The 21,380-nt window shown below is 36.8% G+C and overlaps 1 protein-coding gene across 1 annotated transcript in view; it reads left to right on the forward strand.

Annotated features, from left to right (window-relative positions):
• Positions 1 to 21,380, forward strand: part of rp1 (RP1, axonemal microtubule associated) — a 178,552-nt gene that overhangs the window by 130,465 nt on the left and 26,707 nt on the right. The window contains exons 43-47 of the mRNA XM_031904600.1: positions 67 to 218; positions 6,335 to 6,584; positions 7,655 to 7,896; positions 17,441 to 17,567; positions 18,961 to 19,106. Coding sequence (XP_031760460.1) covers positions 67 to 218; positions 6,335 to 6,584; positions 7,655 to 7,896; positions 17,441 to 17,567; positions 18,961 to 19,106 — 917 coding nt within the window. The remainder of the gene's footprint in view (positions 1 to 66; positions 219 to 6,334; positions 6,585 to 7,654; positions 7,897 to 17,440; positions 17,568 to 18,960; positions 19,107 to 21,380) is intronic.

A 21,380-nucleotide genomic window follows, 5' to 3' on the forward strand; every position in this document is an offset into this window, starting at 1 on the left:
TAATTATTCACTTGAACACATTTTGCATCATTGTCTAATCTACTGCTATTTTGTCTTCCACTGTAGATGTTTCTTATTCAGTGAATATCAAGACTAGTAACTTTCCTGCATCTGACACAGAGGCTGATGTCTTTATCACAATATATGGAGGCAATGGAGATACTTGCCAAAGGAAGCTGACACCCTTATCATACCCTGGGGTTTTAGAAAAAGGGGAGGTCAGTATGTTTAATGACGATAAGTCCCTCTTAATCTGTACAGGGGCATCTTGCCTTGTTATTTCCCTGTGCCTCACATGCCATGTTCCCTGGCTTAAAATATGTTTTGGCCACTACCTGGCCAGTCCCCCATTGTTTGCACTAAATATAATATTAGGGCATTGGATATTCCCCCTGGAAGTATTCTAGCCAGATGGTAATAACAAATCATGTGATTATGAAACATTACAGAATTGTAATTGGAAGATCTGTCTTTCTGATACACCACTTTCATAGTGGAAGGTGTATGCTCAAGATCCTGGGTTAGGATAGGCCCTAGTGAAGTTCATGCAAGAGGTCACCCTTTGAATAAGAAATAGCTAGCTGCAGGCTCAAGTTCCTGAGTAAGGTGATGTAACAGTACTGGGTGGCTATGGCCATGTAACAGAGAAACCCTACACACCACCTAAGAGAACATAAGGGTTGATTCACTAAAGTGCGATAAAACGAGCGCATGCGTTAAAAACGTTATTGCGTCGTATTTTTCACGTCTTAACGCACGATTCACTAAAAGGATATTTGCGTTAATTTAGACGCGATGCTGTTTGCGTTATTTAAGTCGCGAAGACTATTTTCGTGCGGTATTTGACACAATGTGTGCTAATTAGCGCACGCGAAAAAGCATGTGATAACGCTTATCGCACTTTAGTGAATCAACCCTATAGAGTTAGTAACCCAGTGGGTATGAACCAAAATAAAGACCTGCAAGTTCAACAATATGGTATGGGTCTGAGTATTTAAACCACACACTAAACTCCACGTTGCCCTTGCTTGCTGTCCTAATTATAGCTTACCTCTAATGGCCTGGCTAGCCTCTAATACCTAACAAGGAACAGTTTCCCCCACCTAGTCCTGCTTCAAAGATCTGTCCTGCCATCAAAGAGAAAGTTCCTTTTCCCCAGTATACTTTATATAGGTTCTCTGGGCCTGTGACTTCCCCACTCTAGAAAGTTCTAGGATAAGATTTCCTCAGTGATTGTTGCCACCTGCCGGACAAACTAACATTACACTAACTATTTATAACCAAAATGTATGTTATATCTACAGCTTTAGCAGTACAGAGACTTTAGAAAATATAAAGGTTTATTTAGTGAAGAAGGCACAATGTGAAGTGCAAAAAAAAAAACTAGTGTGTATTTATATACATAATACACTTGCCACTGTCAAGGACAAATATAAGGCAGCCCCAAAATATCTATCTGTATGTATATTTATGTTTAATAAAATCTGTTAAAGAGACACAGAGGATGGAGGTCCTTGCCCCATAGAGCTTACAATCTATTTGCATGCCATTTCCATGCACATCATTCTACTGATGCAACAAGGGCCTGTGAATGCAGGGAGCATCATGTGCTTAGGTGTATGTGCAAGGTCTGTGGTGTAAGGTCTAGGTGTGCACCTATTAGCATACATTCACTTATATCCTATAGTAAAGGACACATTATTATTCTTCTATAACCAAGGCCTGTAATATATTCATTTAACATGCTGCATCATTTGTACATTTGAAGTGGCGGATGAGCATTAGGATGAAATATAAAAAGAAAAGATAAATACATTTTTCTACTGTTTCTTGCGTAGTAAATTTGGTCTGTCTGTCTGGGCAGCAGTAATCAGTGAAACCTTGAGAAACGGCTGCAAAAAGACAGAGAAGTGTTCATCCAAGATAACCTGCATACTGAGAAAGCTGTCATTTATTCCCTTCCCCTAGCTGAGCTTGGAATTCATATGAGACACAGGCAACAAAGCTCTGATTTACCTGAGTTGTGTTTGCTGAAGCACAAAGAGCAGCAATACAGTATGTGATGCAAGAATAGAGCTGCTGCTGTTCTGCCACTGTCAGACCTCATGCCATGCATATCTTATCTCTTCTCCCCTGTACTGTGGCATTTAGGTTTATTCTTGGAAGAGGGCTTTTTGTGGCTTATTGTTTTCCTGGGGTTTGTTTATCACCATCGCATAACAACAAAAATAATATAGTTTCTTGTACTAAAAATGACACTTTCTTTAACTGGCACAAATCAGTTGCAGCCCCTATGGCATTGCTCACTATTTTAGTGTATTGTATGCGATAGCACAGAGACTTGGCAGGAGAATCTTGTCTTTTATACTAGCCAAAACAAGTGATGATTACAGGACCTCTGTTCACATGACATTGTAGGATAGCACTGGGTCTCCTTGGCACAATCTGTGCTATTCAGATGTGGAGGAGCTGTTTGCTTACGAAATTCCTTTTGCGGTGCTCCCAGCAGCTGTGTTGAAATTAGCAGAGCATAAAAATATAGCATATGCTCAGCGTCTGGTATGCACTACTTCTCTTTTTATTTCATGGCTTACTAGGAAAAAATAAACCCAGATGCCATAAAAAACATGGTAGGACAGGTTCAAAAACAAGCCATATTCATAATTGACCACCAATAAGCCTTTGGGCCCTGTGGTGTTACATATTAAACTTTTAGTATGTTATGGAATGGTTAATTCTAAGCAACTTTTCAATTGGTCATCATTTTTTTTTATAGTTTTTAAAAATGATTTGCCTTCTTCCTCTGACTCTTACCAGCTTTTAAATGGGGGTCACTGACCCCAGCAGCCAAAAAACTATTGCTCTGTAAGGCTACGTTTTTATTGTTACTTTGTATTACTTATTTGACTATTCAGGTTGTCGCCTGTTCATATACAATTCTCTCATTGAAACAACTCCCTGGTTGCTAAGGTATTTTGAACCCTAGCAACCAGATAGCTGCTGAAACCCCAAAATGAAGAGATGCTGAACAAAAACAGAAATAATATTTAAAAAAACATATTAAAGGAATACACATTTTAAATTGTTTTAGAATATTACTCTCTACATTATAATAAAAGTTAACTCAAAGGTGAACAACCCATTTAAAATGTAACACAAACCTATAAAAAGCTATTTTCCTTTTCTACAGAATGCAATTTAGCTATCCTACACCTTTATTTAGACTCTAGTTTGGAGATTTCCAGCACATTTTAATGCAAGGGAAAATATATTGAACTTCTAGGCTTAAACAGGGATTATTTAACAGTTTCTATTGTCTGTATAGATAAAGCAATTTATCAAAGAGAATCCTGTCGTCTCTCTATAACTACTAAAACTAGCTCAGCTGTACATAAAAATCAATGAGCGGAAGGATTTTTTTGTCTATCTGGAGACCAGATTCTATCTTTAGGTTAAAAACTAAAGGGCTTTGCAAGGTGCAAAGTTCATAAAAATTAGAGCTATTTTTCTATAGCACCCAGTTTATAAACAACTCACATTTGTAGTACAGGTATAGGACCCATTATCCAGAATGCTCGGGACCAAGGGTATTCCGGATAAGGGGTCTTTCCGTAATTTGGATCTTCATACCTTAAGTCTACTAAGCAATCAATAAAACATTAAATAAACCCAATAGGATTATTTTGCATCCAGTAAGGATTAATTATATCTTAGTTTGGATCAGTTACAAGGTACTGTTTTATTATTACAGAGAAAAAGGAAATCTATTTTAAAAATCTGAATTATTTGATTAAAATGGTGTCTATGGGAGGCAGGCTTTCCGTAATTCGGAGCTTTCTGGATATCGGGTTTCCGGATAAGGGATCCCATACCTGTACAACCTGCATTTGCGAAGGGACGAGGGGCAGGTATTTACATGCCTTCAGTTGCATACAGTGTTAATAAATAAGCAGGCACCCGCATTGTATATGACATTTCAGTGGGTGCTATTCTGCAGTAAAAGTACTTAGCTTATCTGTGATCTTACATATGCTTAATGTTTAATAAATATAATCTTTTGATATTCAGTTTATTTATTACACTGAGGGATATGTTTATTAGTTCTAGTGGAGCAGTGGAGAGCAAACTAAACTGCTTTTTTTCAGCTTAAAGCTCACATCAAGGGTAAATTAATCCTTCTTTCACTGCCTGCGAGGAGCAGACCCTACTGTTCTCTTTCCTTTCTATAAACAACCTAAATGCATAATTATCTAAATAGAACAGCTTTATTTCTATACAGGCATTTAATAACAAATCCCTTGATGTTTCATTTTTGAAGGGCACAATTATTAAGGCATTCACATATTTTGAACAGAATCCAGTGACACAAAACAGACGTCTCTTTATCTTGCAAATGAACGGAGCAACTACAACTTGGTTCAATCTGCAATTAAATGTAGCTCAAAGAATTTATCACTAGAGTTGTCCAGCTGGGGGCTTGCTATTTCTTTCAACTTTCTGAAGGTCTTCATAGGCTTATAAAGGGGACCTGTCACCAAACAAAGCTGAATAATTAGTTATTTTCAAATTAAAGATGAGACCCAAATTCTTTTTTATTAAAACATGCATACTTGTTACAAGCTTATTTAGAAATCTCAGCTGTCAATCATACTTTGTTTTCCCCACCTCCATGTCTCAGGCATAGATGCTGGGCAGGCAGTTACTTTTAATTTCCATTCAGCACTTACTAGATGTCCCTGCATTCCTCTCATTTACTTTCCCTCTTCACAATCTAAAATTGTGTTTCCTGTGAAAGGCCATGCGCATCTGGTCCCACTTTCTGGCTCATAAACAAGATTTTAGGATTATCCACAGCTTGTCTTAATATCAGTGCCCAGAAAACAGCACTTGCCTGCTGGCTATGATAGTGAATTCCAAGGCTGAAGGAAACAAGATTTATATCACTTATCACTTTTATCACTCATATAGTGTAAGTAACATTTATTTTGACTAACAAATTGGAAAACAATACAGAATTATTTCTTAGAGTGACAGGTTCCCTTTAATATATATATATATATATATACATATCCGCATGTATCAACCATATCCTGTATTTAGGGCTGACCTAAGGTTACTACAGTTTTTAGTGTAATTTGCTCCGTATGGGAGCAAAATGTTAAAATTTGCTTGCGGCGGGGCGGCATGCCGCCCCTGTGTATGTGCTGCCCTAGGCCCGGGCCTTTGTGGCCTCGCCACAAATCCGGGCCTGGCCTTGTCCCATAGCCATGTGCTTCTATTCTTACGTCTATGTGTTATATTTAAAATATGGCCTTTCCTCAGAGGATGCCACAATACAATGTTTCAGGCCCTAATTTTCATGGCATCTTCCTAATAATAGCCACCACAGACTGTCTCCATTACAGACTATACGGATACTGGCATATTTCCTTACCAAGTTATTTAATTTAGCTGCACTGTTCTTTAAAAATTTTAAAATAATTGTACCCACAATCAAATGTGAAGGTCTAATATACCTTCTTTATTAATTTTCCTTAACGATTTGGGTAAAATACTGTAAATGTGATATGTATACTATTTAACAATTTGCTCAAGTCACTATGAAAGTATTACTGGTTGTTTTTCTTTCACCTCCTATTATGTTTAGAATACAATAAGAAAAGCCCTGCAATAATTGTAGCCTAATAGTGCAAGGTCCATGGTAACAGGGCCATAAAAGACATAACATAGCAAGAAGAACTCCCTAGGTTTTGTACATGGCACCTGCCTAAGGTCCCCCGAGCTCACACTCCCTGTTATTTTCTCATTCTTTCACTGTTCTTTCTGAAGCCAAGTCCAGTACCCTTATTAGACTAATACAGTATTTGTGTGTGTTTACATTGACATGTACACATATTTACATTTGTACTTACTTCATATGCAAAGGAAATGCTGAAGAAGAGGGTCAATGAAGATTCATTAAGTAGATCCCTCCAGCCAAAATGATCAAAGTCATACCAAAGAAATAGCTGTAAATCTTTGTAAATGTGGCACTAAACTGTGACTTATGCAATAAATCTAATGCTTTCTATTTTGTGTTTTATGTATTTCCTTTTCTCCAAGTTATTAAGTACCATCTGTTCCTGGAAGATTAAAGATGATCATTTGTACTGGGTGCCAAATGTATTTACTGCTGCAGATGCATAATGTAATATGCCAAATAGTTTGCACTCACCATGTTTCTTTCCTCTTTTCTTTCTCACTTTCATTGTTTAACTTTTTCTTCTTGCTGTTGTTGTTTCATGTAAAAATAAGTTTTGCCTTCCATCTGTGTCATTTTTAATCATCCCACTAGGTAAATGTTTTTAAAATAAAGGCAGTAGACCTTGGCATGCTGACCAAAGTACACATTGAACACAAAGCTGTGGGTTATGGAGCCGGATGGTTTCTAGACCAAATCACCATAGAGGACTCACAAAACAAGGGGCCCAAATATGTGTTTCCGTGTCAGCAATGGTTGGATAGTAGTATTGGCGATAAGCAGACTTCCAGGAACCTTAAACTTCTTGGAAAGGTCAACAGAACAACTAAGAGGCTGCACAAAGGTAAATATCAATATTTATCATTAGATCTGTTTTCACCACTGTAGATCTCATCTAAGAAACACAGGTCTGCAACAGTCATTCTACAAGACATACAAATAGCCTATCCAAAAAGTAGTCCACTTAGGCAGACCTACAAAGGCCTCCTGATTTCCCATAATGCATTATGTATTATGCTACTGGGTTGGATTAACAGTTTAAAGAAATTTCTGGGTAAATCAGATTTACACAGCTTGCTTCCCACACACGGAACCCTCTAATCACTATCGTCCATTAAACAACAGGTAATTACAGGGTCTCTGCAGGTATGCTAAGGACACACCAACAGATAGGAACTCATCTTTTTATTCATGCTCTAGAGCAGTGATTCCCAACCAGTGGCTCGTGAGTAACATGTTGCCCACCAACCCCTTGGATGTTGCTCTCAGTGCCCCCAAACCAGGTAGTTATTTTTGAATTCCTGACTTGGGGGCAAGTTTTGGTTGAATAAAAACAAGATTTACTACCAAATAAAGCCTCCTCTAAGCTGATAGTGTGCATAGAGGCTCCCTAATAGCCAATCTTAGCCCTTATTTGGCTCCTCCATGAACTTTTATGGTGCTTATGTTGCTCTCCAAGTCTTTTTACATTTGACTGTGGCCCATGAGTAAGAAAGGTTGAGGACCCCTGCTCTAGAGCACTTGATGAAGGGGCTTGTCCCCGAAACGTCTGCTGGATCTTACTGATGATGGATAAAAAGGTGTGAATTTTTTGTGCATGAAGCTTTGGAGCACTGGAGTGTGCCTTTGTCTTTTGGTGTTAAGCAAGTATGCTCATTTTTGCAGCTGAGCAAACATTGTGCACCTCCTTACAGATCATTTTTTGATTTCCAATATTTTAATAAGAAAGGGGTTCATATTGTGTACGGACAATGGTTCGAATATTCTTTGCTATACCTGAAACCAAGAGAGCAATCATGTGACTTTTCATTCTGTTCTTTCCATTCTGCTCTCACAATATGCTCTTCTGTTTCATAGCAATTACATTTATTTTGAAAATAAAAAAGCTAACGTATTTAATTTACATATATTTAGGCACTGTGGATATATTTGTCAGTACTTCTGATGTCTCAAACGGTTCTGCAAAGTGTGCAGTGTTTTTAACAATTTGCTGTGAAAAAGGGAACTATGATCCAGTTATATTTGCAAGAGGATCTCTAAAACAAGGAGTCACAATTGAAAGTTCAGTGGACCTTAGCCAAAACCTTGGAGCTATACGCAAAGTTCGGCTGCAGATGGAAGATGATGCAAGTGAAGAAAGCTGGTATTGCAAAGAGGTAAAACATCCTGTAATCCAGTAGTATGTGAGGATTATTTATATATATATATATATATATATATATATATATATATATATATATATACGGATTTTATATATATATATATATATATATATATATAGACAGACAGAGTACCGCACACATAGGGACTTTATGAAAAAACAAAAAGGGTTTATTGAAAAAGATCCGACGTTTCGAGCACCAAACTGTGCTCTTCCTCAGGGACAAACCAAAAGACAAAATACATACATACCCCTTAAATACCCTAGTGTACAAAAACGGCGCCAAAATGTGCAAGTCGTCGCCATAGTAACCCATATAAACAAATAGCATGTAGCAATACACAAAGTGAAAAACACAAGTGAACAATCAAATGGACATAGTTAAATATAAAACTGGTTTCTTCTAGTAACCAGTTTTATATTTAACTATGTCCAATTTGATTGTTCACTTGTGTTCTGCCATTATATAAAATGAAGGAAAAAGGCAGGCAAACATGTCACATGATTTCATTATATTTGAAAGTGCTGTATTTCTTTAAAGGCAAAGTTGTGAAGAATTCTTTATGTCCTCTTTATTCTCAAGGTTAATTATATTTGTTTTGTATAACAAATCTTTAAAATTACTATATATATATATATATATATATATAAAATCTTTATATATATATATATATATATATATGTATATATATATATATATATATATATAGACAAGAACAAACAGGAGCACACCCTTCAAGCAAAAGCAAATGCCCTCGGTGCTGGTCAAAAAATTCAATAGACAGACAGATCCGACGTTTCGAGCACCAAACTATGCTCTTCCTCAGGAGAGTGCCCAATGAGGAAGAGCATAGTTTGGTGCTCGAAACGTCGGATCTTTTTCAATAAACCCTTTTTGTTTTTTCATAAAGTCCCTATGTGTGCGGTACTCTGTCTGTCTATTGAATTTTTTGACCAGCACCGAGGGCATTTGCTTTTGCTTGAATGGTGTGCTCCTGTTTGTTCTTGTCTATATATATATATATATATATATAAAGATTTTATATATATATATATATATATATATATATATATATATATAGTAATTTTAAAGATTTGTTATACAAAACAAATATAATTAACCTTGAGAATAAAGAGGACATAAAGAATTCTTCACAACTTTGCCTTTAAAGAAATACAGCACTTTCAAATATAATGAAATCATGTGACATGTTTGCCTGCCTTTTTCCTTCATTTTATATAATGGCAGAAGTGCTTCAGTATTTAGTGCTTCAGGATTTAAATCATGTTACAAAAGGTATGCCAACAAGTGTTCACTTTTCTCTTTTTGCCAAGGATTGTTTAATGTCCCCCGTCATAAAATAGCAATTTAGAATTTAAATTACATTTCTATGTCTTATTTTTTATTGCTGTTTTCAGCACTGTACCTTTAACAAGCATGCACTGTGTGGAGGAAAGATGATTATGATTATGAATATCAGAGAGTCAAGCAGAGATAAGAGATCTTATGAACAGATTTTTATTTTCTTTACAGCAGGGGCAAAGCAACTTCAAGCCTGAAGTGGCACAGACTTAAAGGATATGCTTCTCAGAGCACAGGCAGATAAATTGCATTTACTGACCTGATGGTTAACCCATCTGTGCTCTAGAATCAATTTTCTTAAAAACAGACCACTGCTTGAAAAATAGAGTTTTCTTCCACTAATGCTGAATAAAGAAAGAGTTCTTTTTATCAGGGAGTGATGGAGAGGGAGTTAACAAATGGGAAACTGGGAGTCTGGCCTGGATTTGCAACATTGATGCTCAAAAAATCACTTCTTATTCCTGGGTGAAAAGCACTTATGGTCACCCCATGTGCCACACAGATCTGAAGGATTTAGCCTTTAGCATTTTATATTAACTGCATTTCGAAGGTTAGTTAGGGATCATTTCTCTGGCAGGTCCTCTCACTGTAAGAAAGATTAGTCAGGCAATGTGGGGATAAATAATACAAATCTGCTTAAGACTTTCATAGTTACATACTACAGTTGTAATATACATGTTAAACATAAAATATTGTGACAAGGGTAGCGTCAAGTCTCCGCAGGAAGTATAACCACCAACTTACGCTTATCTCATGTGTATCCATTTCTGGAACCCTTTCCCCCCCAAACCACAATCAAGGCATCCAGGTTTTGGGATAGAGAAGGTCACAGCTTTAATTACAGATTAAAATATATTTATATTAACATCATCAATGTATTAAATTGTTTTAACTTTTGAGAAAGAACATATCCAAGGAATTCTTGCCCAAACCACCATTGCTATACTCCTTCCTGGGCTACCTGGCAATGCCGGCCACCCAACCCTGTAGGGGGCAGATGGGCAAGTGAGAACCAGGTAACCAACTTGTCACCCCTCTTGCGGGACCCATGCCCTAAAAGAGCCTGCATTAGCACCAGTCGGCTATTCAGCCGTAACAATCCATGGCCATAGGCCCCCAGGGCAAGCATTCCACTGTGCTGCTGTCACTTACCTGCACTTACATTAATGTCACAATATACTGTGTATATAGAATATAAACATAACAATATAAGGCTGACTAGTAATTAATACAGATAATTACTACATAGTAGCCGAAGCTTTAGATTGGTGCAGTAATTTCAGTATATAAAATTTGGCATTTTTAGCCATATTTATTCTTAGGGTTTAGTTCTCCTTTAAATTAACTTAGGTCTGGTCTAGTCTGGAATTACAAAATTACGGGTGTATTTTCAATTAAGAGGCTGGAATTTCCTTACCTGTCATATGACCACATTTGTGGCAATACAGGAATCACACAGTCACATATAAGCCCCCATATATAATAAAAGTTTGCCCAGGTACAGTAATGCATAGCAACCAATAAGATTTTTTCTTACAATGGATACAGTGGTTACAAACAGGATTTTTGAGGGCTGCTATTCCATTCTGCACTCAGTAGTACAACACATAATAGCGAAAATATCCAAAACATAACATTAGACTTCATGCTGCCTTCCATGGCCGGAACTAGGGGTAGAAAGAAGAGGCACATGCCTAGGGTGCGACAGTAGAGGGGTGCTAGGCACGTGGCAGTGTTGCTGCCTACCCCTTGTCTGGGCAATTGTCCTCTCACAACCCGCTTGTAGTTTAGCTCCCCACAGTAGTTAAGCAAATGCATACTTTATGATGTGGCTGGCCAGGGTGCTTGTCTAGCTTCCTCTATTCTTTCTTTGCCATTTTTCTGATCTTGATCTATAAACACCTTTCCTACTTTTGCATGGACCTCTACTATGCCTCACATACCCATGTCAATGTATATGGAACTATATTGGAATTGATTAAAGCTACTTTACTTTGCAAATCTGAATGACTTCTGTTTAGACAGACAAATTCCTTTCCCCTAATATGTCTTCTCCACTTCAAAACTCTAAGGCTAATGCCACACGTAGCGTAGCCGAAAAACACTTGCCGAGAATATGCTGCATACACTCAAAAGATCCCCGACCTGTGCCTGCACCCGAATGAACGGAATACGCTCAGGTGCAGGCACATATAGCCGATATCCACCGAAAATATGAAGTCTCACGTTTTTTGGCAGATATCGGCTACATGTGCCTGCACCCGAGCGTACTTAATTCGTGCAGGTAGGCTGAATTTACAGTAGCGGGGCATATTCTCTGCAAGCATTTTTCGGCTTGCCGAGAATACACCCCTGTGGCATTAGCCTAGCATAATTAGAGGTTAGGGCTTCACATCTGTAATTTGTTTTAATTTGTTGCGGTTGTAGTACATTTTTATTTGGTGGAAGCTAAAAACTCATTCCTCCCATTAAAAAATAGCTGGCCACCACAGTGCCGCTTTTAATACAAAATGTAATTTTATGCCTCAACTGCCATAGATCTGAATCTCTGTTAAGAACTGAATCTCTGTTAAGACGAGAATCTCAGATACAAGCCAATTTTGCTTGAATTCCATTACTTCTTAATAAAAAGGATACAACGTTATCTGCCAAGTAAACAATACATGGAACACTGCATTCTTTAGAAACCATCCTATTATTTGACACATATTGCATTTCATATGTATTCATCTGACAGCCCTCTTTTTTGAGATGTGAGAATATTTGTAATCACTGTTATCAATTTCTCTATTAGTGTATTCAGATTTGTAAAAAAACAAAAACGGCAATTATATTTTATTGCTAAAATCTGCAATGCCAATTGTGAAAAAAATCTGTTTCTGAACTTTCACACGGGAGTAAAATAAAGCTTAACCCTCCAACAGGCACTCACATAGACACAATGTCAGCACTCAGGGATTCATTCCTAGATAACACATCAAAAGACAATTCCCTTCTGTGCCATATGCCATTATAAATCTGTGAATGTTAGAGGAAGGGGCCTAAAGAATAATCATGGCAAGCATGAGATGTCCCCAGTTTATAAAGTAATTTAAATTCCTGATAAATCAATCAAAAATTAATCAACAGAGCTGTCTGGGTGAAATGGTGGGAGAAAAGTGAAGTGTTACTATTGCTCTCTACTTTAATTAAGCTGGATATACAGTGATTGGTAGTACTAAATACATACCACTCTAAGGTAAATTGGAGCAACTAGCAGTTGGGCAGGTGTCACTTAGATACAAAGGTAGGTCTTGATTGACATTATTTGCCTTTTTTAACCTCATCTATGTTACTATGATTAAGAGTATAGCCTTACTTTTGCCAATGGGGTTTGTAGCAAGCTGTCCAGGCTCCCTTTTTTGAGAATTTTATAGGACAAGGGACAATATTGTGTGTCCCTCTATACAGGGTAATAGGGCAGTCCTTTCGCTCACATTTTATATACCAAGCGCAATTTCACAAATGTGCTTGGTATATAAAAAACAAAATCCACAATGCATCGCTCTACTGTCAAGACCAAGACTGGAACGCATGCGCAATACAGATTCTTCAGATAAAGGGCATGCGCAGATGATATTGCTCGTGAGCACTTTCTTCTATGCAAGCTGGCTTGCTCTCATGAAGGAACACAGCTATGCCCCCCCTTCCTTTTTAAAAGTTCAACCAAAAGGAACTGCTAATTACAGTTGTTATGGTTACCCATGCCCATTCTCTGTAGCTGTCACGCACAAGTGAGCAGGAGAGAAATTTTTGCACATGCGTAGAACGTTTGACAGGTCATGCTTTATGATGTAGCCTCTCCAAAGATGGTGGATGCAATAGGCTTGCAAAGGGGTAAACTACACAACAAATATAAAAATGGTATTTTGAAAAGGTTATCCTTGCTCTTTAATTTACTAGGTAGGGTAGGCAGCTAATGAAAACAACCTCTCGTATCCTCTTATGTAAGTAAGCTCCCTCTTGCTCTTAGCCATTCTGCATCCCAGGCCACCCTCAGGTGGACTTAATGATGCCACCCATCACTGTGCTCTCCACACTAGAAAAGCCAAAATTCCAATTATAATGTCTGAATTTCGGCTCTTAAACTTACCAGGAGCAGCTCACTTTACCTTATGGCAGCAGTGCTGTCACTCTTAGGAATATGACAAATGAATACAAACTTTTTAGAGCTAAGAAAAGCCTTTTAAAAAAGAATAAAAAAAAAGAATCAAATATTGTAATACATTTTAAATTATGCATAGCTATATGATGGTGTTAAATGGCATGGTCATTTATGGTAAAATGAAAAGTCCTTATAAGATTTAATTTCAGTTTATCTCTTACTGTTCTCTTGCTTTAATGCTTACTCCTAATGTATCCATATTTTATCCATATGTAGATATATAAAAAAAAATATAAGAGCGCATTGTTGGTTGGCTTTATCTGCTGATAATGACATAGTATGATATAGGTTAGGGTGGTCATGTTGCTGCTATGGATGGTGTAACCATGACAGACAGTTCAAAGACTGTATTAGTTACACTGTCTTAAGTTTATCTAGTAAAAACTCTTACTGTGTATTTATACTTATTTATTGTATTTATTATAACTCTTGTCCTCCCTGTGTGTAATTTTGTATTCTGTAAGACTGTACAGTGCTGCGTACCCTTGTGGCACTTTATAAATAAAGTTATACATCCATCCATACATACATAAATACATACAAAAGGATTGGTTCAGTTTACAAATGGCATATTAAATTCACCATGTTTCCATAATAATATATTATAGGAGAAAATGCCTTTTAAAGACAGCTTTCAAGATATTTGTTCTCTAAGAGCATTGTAGTAGTAGGTAAAGGAAATGACTTTTGTTATTTCCAGAGTGTAACCTTTTTCTAAAGCTATAGAACAAAATTGTACCTAAATGAAATGGATGTCAGTAGTGAAACAAAAGTATGCTATGTTAAAGCAGCAGGATTTGCGTGCCCTAAATATAAGTGCCTTAGGGGTGTATTTATTATGCTGTGTAAAACTAATTTGCCAAAAAAACAGAGTAAAAAGCTGTGTAAAATAAATGGAAAAGATCGCCGCCTGAACGCCGGCTATTATGCCGTTATTTTCCATAAGTTCCTGTGGAAGAAAAAAACGCATAAAAAAAATGACGCAGATTTTATGCCGTTTTTACACGACGAAGCCTGGCGATGTGTGGCGAATTTTCTCCCGTTTTTTACACAGCATAATAAATATGCCCCTTAGTGTATTTTTAAATCATAGAAAGCTATTTAGATCTTTCCTAATTGTACATTCAGTGAGGGTCAGTGTTAACTAAAGGTGCCCATACACTGAAAGACCAACTCGTTTGTTGAGGTCGCCAAATGAGCAGATCGTGCTTTCGTTGTGCCCACCGTGATTGGATCATGTCAACGGGATGTAGGCCATCAAGATGTGGACCGCATGAATGAGCCAATGCACTCCTCGTCCCAAGGGGATTTTAAACCTGCCCGATTGGAGGATTTTCAGCCAGATACCAGTCTGGTAGGCCTGTCTGAGGGCCCCGTACATGGGCCAACAAGCTGCCGTCTGCAGCTTTTATCTATCTGAGTATGGCCACCTTCACTTTCACCCATGTGCCACATTCTTTACCTCATCTCCCATGCTTTGCCATATCCTTATTTAACACACATCTTTTCTCTTCAACCCCACAATAATTAAAAATGTTACAACTATTATCTTTTGGACAAACTCCTACATGGCCCATGCCCTTAGTATGGCAATTGTCTACCTATTCAATCCCTTCTACTACAGGCTGTAGCACACAATGCAATAATAAATACACAATAATAAATACTTACGGAATTATTTTATAAAATGACAACTTTATGCCAGATGTGTAATTAAGCAATGGCATTCATAAAACTCTCTAAAATATGTAAAACATTAAATGTACATCTCGCTTTTCCTCCAGAACAGCTCATAGTGCCACAGTCTTTCACAGCAGGAAGGACTTTTTTTGCTACAGATTTCACACAGGGTAATGGGTAAGAGAGAAAAAAAGGAATTTACGTTTATACTCCTTTCTCTAATGGGCTCTCTTTATTCTGTGATGCTCACAATGGAAACATCAAGACAGACTGCTGGGGACTCAGCTGTATTTGCTTGAATTACTTTTATAGAAAGTATCCATAAGGATTTTATTCTCATTTCAACCATAAAACAAGAAAAATAGTGGCTTGTCTGAACTATTACAGGTGCCCAATAGTGTTTAGATTTTAACAATGCTCTAAAAATAAGAAGTACCTTCTAGTTTTAACAGTTTTTTCAGTATGTAATAGTATACAGTTCTGAGTTACAGGTGGGATAGAAAGCAATTCACTATTCAGATTCAGCTAATTCCATTAGATGGACAGGTAGATTTATTTATTTTCTAATTTGAGTTTTTCCAAAATGTGATTGTGAAAAAAATGTAATAAACCTCATTTTAAGTTTTTTTGGAGATTACATTTTTTTCATGCTTGCTAGCATATTTATAAAATATTTGAATTAAAAAAAAAATAGAAATCAGTTGCGGGAAAAAAATTTCCATTCATTTTTACAAATGTTATTGTTTAAAAATCAAATAGCTTAACAGTTGAAAATAAATGTCCTGTTGATTTCTACAAATACTCAGCAGGTTTTCGTTCCCAGAGTTTCTTTCCTATTGATAAACCCTATGCAAAGATTCTAGTGTGGAAACCTTAAATTCAATAAAAAAAGTTACATTTTTTGCTGTAATTTTCTCTAATTTTAATAAATCTGCCCCTAAGTGTCATCTCATTTTTATTGAAGAAAAACTTGTCACTTAACAGATTTACTGTAGCTGAATGGAAAAAGATGAACCGCAGTGTCAAAGAGGCCTTACTCTGATCTGAGCCAATACCAACTTACAGGTGCAGCCTGCATTATCCTAAAAAGGTTTTGTCTGTCCCATTGGCGAGAGAGGGAGACTTAGCCAAAGAGAGACCAACTGCTATAAAATCATATACAGCTATGGACACCCATTATTCAGAAGCCCGGAATTACAGGGAGGCCTTCTCCCATAGACTGCATATTGATTAAATATTTATAATTTTTAACAATAATTTCCTGGTTCTCTGTAATAGTAAATCAGTACCTTGTAGTTGCCGGTAGCTAAACTGCATAAATCCCCATTGGAGGCAGAACAATCCTATGTATTTAATATTTAAAGGATTTTTTGGTAGACTTAAGGTGATCCAGATTACAGATAGAACCTTTATTCAGAAAACCCCAGGTTTCCAAACATTCTGGATAACAGATCCCATACCCATTTAACATTCCTAAACAAAAATGTTCCTCTTCCCCAACCATCCCCACTCTAATTATGTCTAGGAATGCAGGTTTGCAAATGATGGTGGACAAAACTCTCTGGGATAGCCCATGGTATCACTTTGGGATAACTCTTATTCTGACTCATTGCTGTGATAATAGAGTTTCCCCTGAGACCCTCTCCCTGGGCCTGTATGGAGCTGGGCACAACCACTGTGGGCAATCTTTGCCAGTTAACAGAACTTTCCAGACACTTGGAATCCATCAAGGTTCTTTATTTGCAGCAGATGTATAAATGCTGGAGTGAATGAACAAATGCCGGAGATCAAAAGGAATATTGCTTTCCTAACCCCTGGAGTAGCTCCTCACACCTGGAAAGCAGGAACAGGAATGGAATGATGAGAGGAACTGACATCACATATAAGAAAGGGGGATGGGAGGGTCTTCAGACTTAGAAATAAACACCTTGCAATATGACCGTGGTCACTAGGTAGTAGTATAACAATGAATATGCATATAAACCATGATATTTAAACCTAATACACAACTATTAGCTGCTGGGGCAGCACAACTCCTATACAAAACTGACACCTCTTCTGCTATTATTTTCTTTATATAAGCCTTATTCATTAGTAACAACTTTTAATTCTAATACGCTTCTGCTTTATAGTCATTGCTTATTAGTCATGTTACTTTTAAGTTGCTTTTCAGTTTTCTTACTACTGAAATCCGCTACAGAAAGAATATTCTCACTGCATTACCATTGTTAGCACACTGCTGTTTGTTCCTGTTAGAAAATTATACAATCTATATTTCTTTTTCCCAATTAGGTGCTGTTGCAGCATAAACAAACCAAAGATAGACTTGAATTCCCATTTTGCCAACATTTTACAAGCGATGGAAACAACCTCGTAGCTGAGCTTCCTGCTCTATTCCCTGATGGACCTATATCAACAGGTTTTAATTATATTCTACGGCATAAATTGTTATAGAAAGTCACATGACAGTATCTAAAAATATATACTTGGGATAAAAGTAATTTAAAAAATACTGTTTTATTACAAAATTGAATTTGTACTGAAATATCAGTGACATCACTTTGGTAACAAAATATCTGTATAAAAACAGCTTTTTATAGAATTAGATCAGATTTTTAAAGCATTAAATAAATACTATAAACTATCTATAGTAAGATAGGTGTCCCTATTTGATTTCCTATAGGCAGTGAAGCATGAGGAATAGATTAGACCAGCGGTTCTCCATCATTTTAGATTCAAGCCCCTATTTGGCATGTGACCTCACAATAGAAACAAAGTTACATATGTGTGAAAATGTTGCTTTCATTCCACTAGTGTTTTAGGTACATTTACTGTAAGTTTCTTTTTATTGGACAGTAATTAAATGTTTAGCCAGGCTGGTTTAAGGAATATCTAGTACAACAAATACACAGGACATCTGCAGGTGCAGTGAGCAGGGGCAATGGCAGCAGTTGCAGGGTTCCCCCGTGTCAGTAGGTAAAGCAGTTCTCAATTTGGAACAGGAGGCAGGAATGAGTGCAGGCAAATTAATAGAACTACAACTGCACTGGCAGACATACATGAGCCGGGCCCAGGCAGGGCCCAGGACCATTTTTGCAATCAGGGATTAAAAGGCATATTAAATACTCCTTCTCTGCATGTTTGCTAGTATTATGGTGAATACTAAACGTCTATATGTATTTACTGTTCTGTAACAAGTTAACTAATTCCACATGGATATATTGTTGATTAAATAAGCCATTTATAACTGATTAGGCTGACCATGGCTCAGTGTGTGTATGACTAAAATGATATGATTTACCCATGGAAATACAATGGCAGAGATATTGATTTGGCAAGCTGTAGAAATTTATAAATGACTTTACAATGGCTTTGTAGCTGCCTACGTAAGGAGCTGAATTTCAAAATTTTGTGTTGAGTGGAAATAGTCACAAATCACTATTAGTTCATCCAACTGAGCAATAAAATCTAGTGCTATAGAAATTATTCCCTTCCCCCTTTCCCACAGTAGAAGCTGAAGTTTGAGGTTAGGGTTAGGTCTTGTTGGTCTATTAGTGTAATACACTGTGACGGAGAGTTCAACCCACTAGATAGCATTCACTTATGAAAGTGTTGGGTGGTTATCCAGAATATCCCTTTCCGGCAATGGAGAAAATCCAGTAGCACACTAATAGATTGCATGGTATAAAAGGTGTTTTATTTAGCCCATAAACATATGTTCAAAGGGCAACATTTTGGTCTATTAGCACAAAAAAGCTCACATACTTACACTCCTTTTTAAATGATTGCCTCTGTTTTCTTATTCATTTTAGTGAAGACATATACTATATTTATAACAACTGCACAGTCATCAAAGAAAACCACCGATGCAAGTATGTTTATTACCTTACATGGAAACTTAGGTGACAGCGGACAAAGAAAGTTCCTCTTTAAAGGCAATGTTTCTGGAAAACAACAGGTTAAGTATCTTTGCTATGTTATATAAACAAGAAGGAGGAATGTGATAATGTTTTTAGTTTTTATTTATCTGTCTTCTGTGATAATGTTAAGTGTTGAGGAAAATCTATTCCTCATAATTTTAGAATACTTTGTTCCAAGCATAGCAATTTTACAGTGCTTCTGTTTTGGGGATTTTTAGCTTTTATTCTTTAAATAATGACTTGCTTTCCTTACAACATAAAAATGAAAGACAGCAAAGCAAAATAAAATAATCACTGTAAAAGCTGGTACTATGGTACAGTTGTTTTATGAAAAAATATCATTCAGCTGCAGGTTGCTCCTATGAGAGAGCTTTTTCTACCTTTCATATATGATTATTTAAATATTTCTCAACGTCTGTAGGTATTGTAAATACCTTTTCTTGTCTTTCTGCAGAACAGTAAATAACGTGCTTCCCCAAGGGTATTCCATCCATTTAATAAGCAATAAATATTGTGTAATTTTTTCCCGTTTAAATATACAAACATATTAGGGCTCATGTACATCCACAAGTGCAGTTCCCAGCAATTTCCCGGTAGTAAGTTGTGCATAAAACCACTTTTATTAAATGTACTTGCGCTCCTTGCACATCTGTATATTTGCTTTCAGTGCCGCTCAGTCCTACCTGCCTCCAGCTCCAAATTGAGCACTGCTGCACCTACTGACGCAGGGGGACCCTGGAGCTACCAGCACTTCTTGGCCAGGTGGTAGCTCTAGGGTTCACTTCACGCTCAGGGCCTATAGGCACTGCACACTTGCCCCTGAAGAATTGAGCACAGATGTTGCTCACAAGTCAAACACCAGAATTGACTTGAGTGTGTCAAAAAAAATTGCCCACAAAAATCAGATTTTTAAATTGGAATTTTGTCTTTTCCAGTGCAGAGAGTGCAATTGTCCTCTATGCACTAGCAATTCTGAAATGCTGCCTCAAGGTGGCCAGAGGCCCAGGTAAGCCCCTGCTTATTACCACTGGTTTAGGTATCTGCACCTACAGTAACTGACCTTCTACAATAAAGAATTTATTTGGACCTGGCTCATGAGAGCAACCGCTGTAAAACAATTGCAGGTCTTTAATGTTTCCATATGCAGTAATAAATATCCTTATATTATCTAGTCATATACAGGGAACAGGAATTCTTTGCTTGATCTGAGTTACGCACTGAATACCCACTACCCAAATGTTGCATTTTAATCTCCCATAAGAGAAAGTTCCAGAAACAACTTCAGTCCTCGGCCATCAGAGAGCAGTATTTTGTTAAAATACTTGACCCGCTAGCCATAAAGTCTTGTTTGAGTTTTTCAATTTATTTATTTTTTATAAGAATTTCGGATTTTTTTTTTTTTTTTTAATCAAAAGCTTGAAAGATATTAGATGGATTAGATGGTAAACTTTTTATTCGTTTGAAAAAACAGGGCCATAGAAAAAAATGTTATATGTGAACAAAAGGTAATCAGTGCTTCTATTTTTTTATTTGTATTTTTTGGACCCGACACTTGACTAATGATAAGTCTGCCTTTTGTTATTATTATAATAATTACATATATGAGATCTCGTATACAGAAACCCAGTATCCATAATCCTGGTATTATGGAAAGGCCATCTCCCTTCTCTCATTTTAAACCAAAAATCCATATTTTAAATAATTAGGCATTTTGCAATAGGCAGGGCTAGAACAAAGCTGTAGCAGCTAAGCGATATGACAAAATATAAGATATATATATAATATAATATAAAGCTTGTTTTTTTCTTCTTACATATGGCAGCTAGAGATGGGGTTTTGAGTCAGAATCTTTAGCCTCATAGAAGTTGCGGGTCTACATTTCTGCTTCATTTCAAAATCCTATTGCTGATATGACTTTCTTTATAAATAGAACTTCATAACAATTCAGTAAGGGGAAAACAAAAACCTCTGACAGCTTAATCCTTGAATAATTGTCTTTATCTGTGAAATACATTTACAGCTGACTAGAAGAAAATTGCATTTAACTTAATCAATGCAAATATTCAGCAAACCAAATCGGACCTATTACTATATTCTTACGGTGCTGAAAAGTTTATGAATTTTATTCAGACTGAGGATTATAGAATCTTGTAATCTAACAGTTCTGGCATTAATGACATTGCAAGGACTGTTTATAAAGATGAAACATTCATCTTACAACTATAAAACTGCAAAGAAATCTGCACAAAATTGATGGTAACTTTAAAAAGTAGCAATTTCCACAAAGCACACAAACGAATGCAGATTGTCCA

This window comes from Xenopus tropicalis, chromosome 6 (genome assembly GCF_000004195.4).
Source record: "Xenopus tropicalis strain Nigerian chromosome 6, UCB_Xtro_10.0, whole genome shotgun sequence".
In the NCBI taxonomy this organism is placed as follows: Eukaryota; Metazoa; Chordata; class Amphibia; order Anura; family Pipidae; genus Xenopus; species Xenopus tropicalis.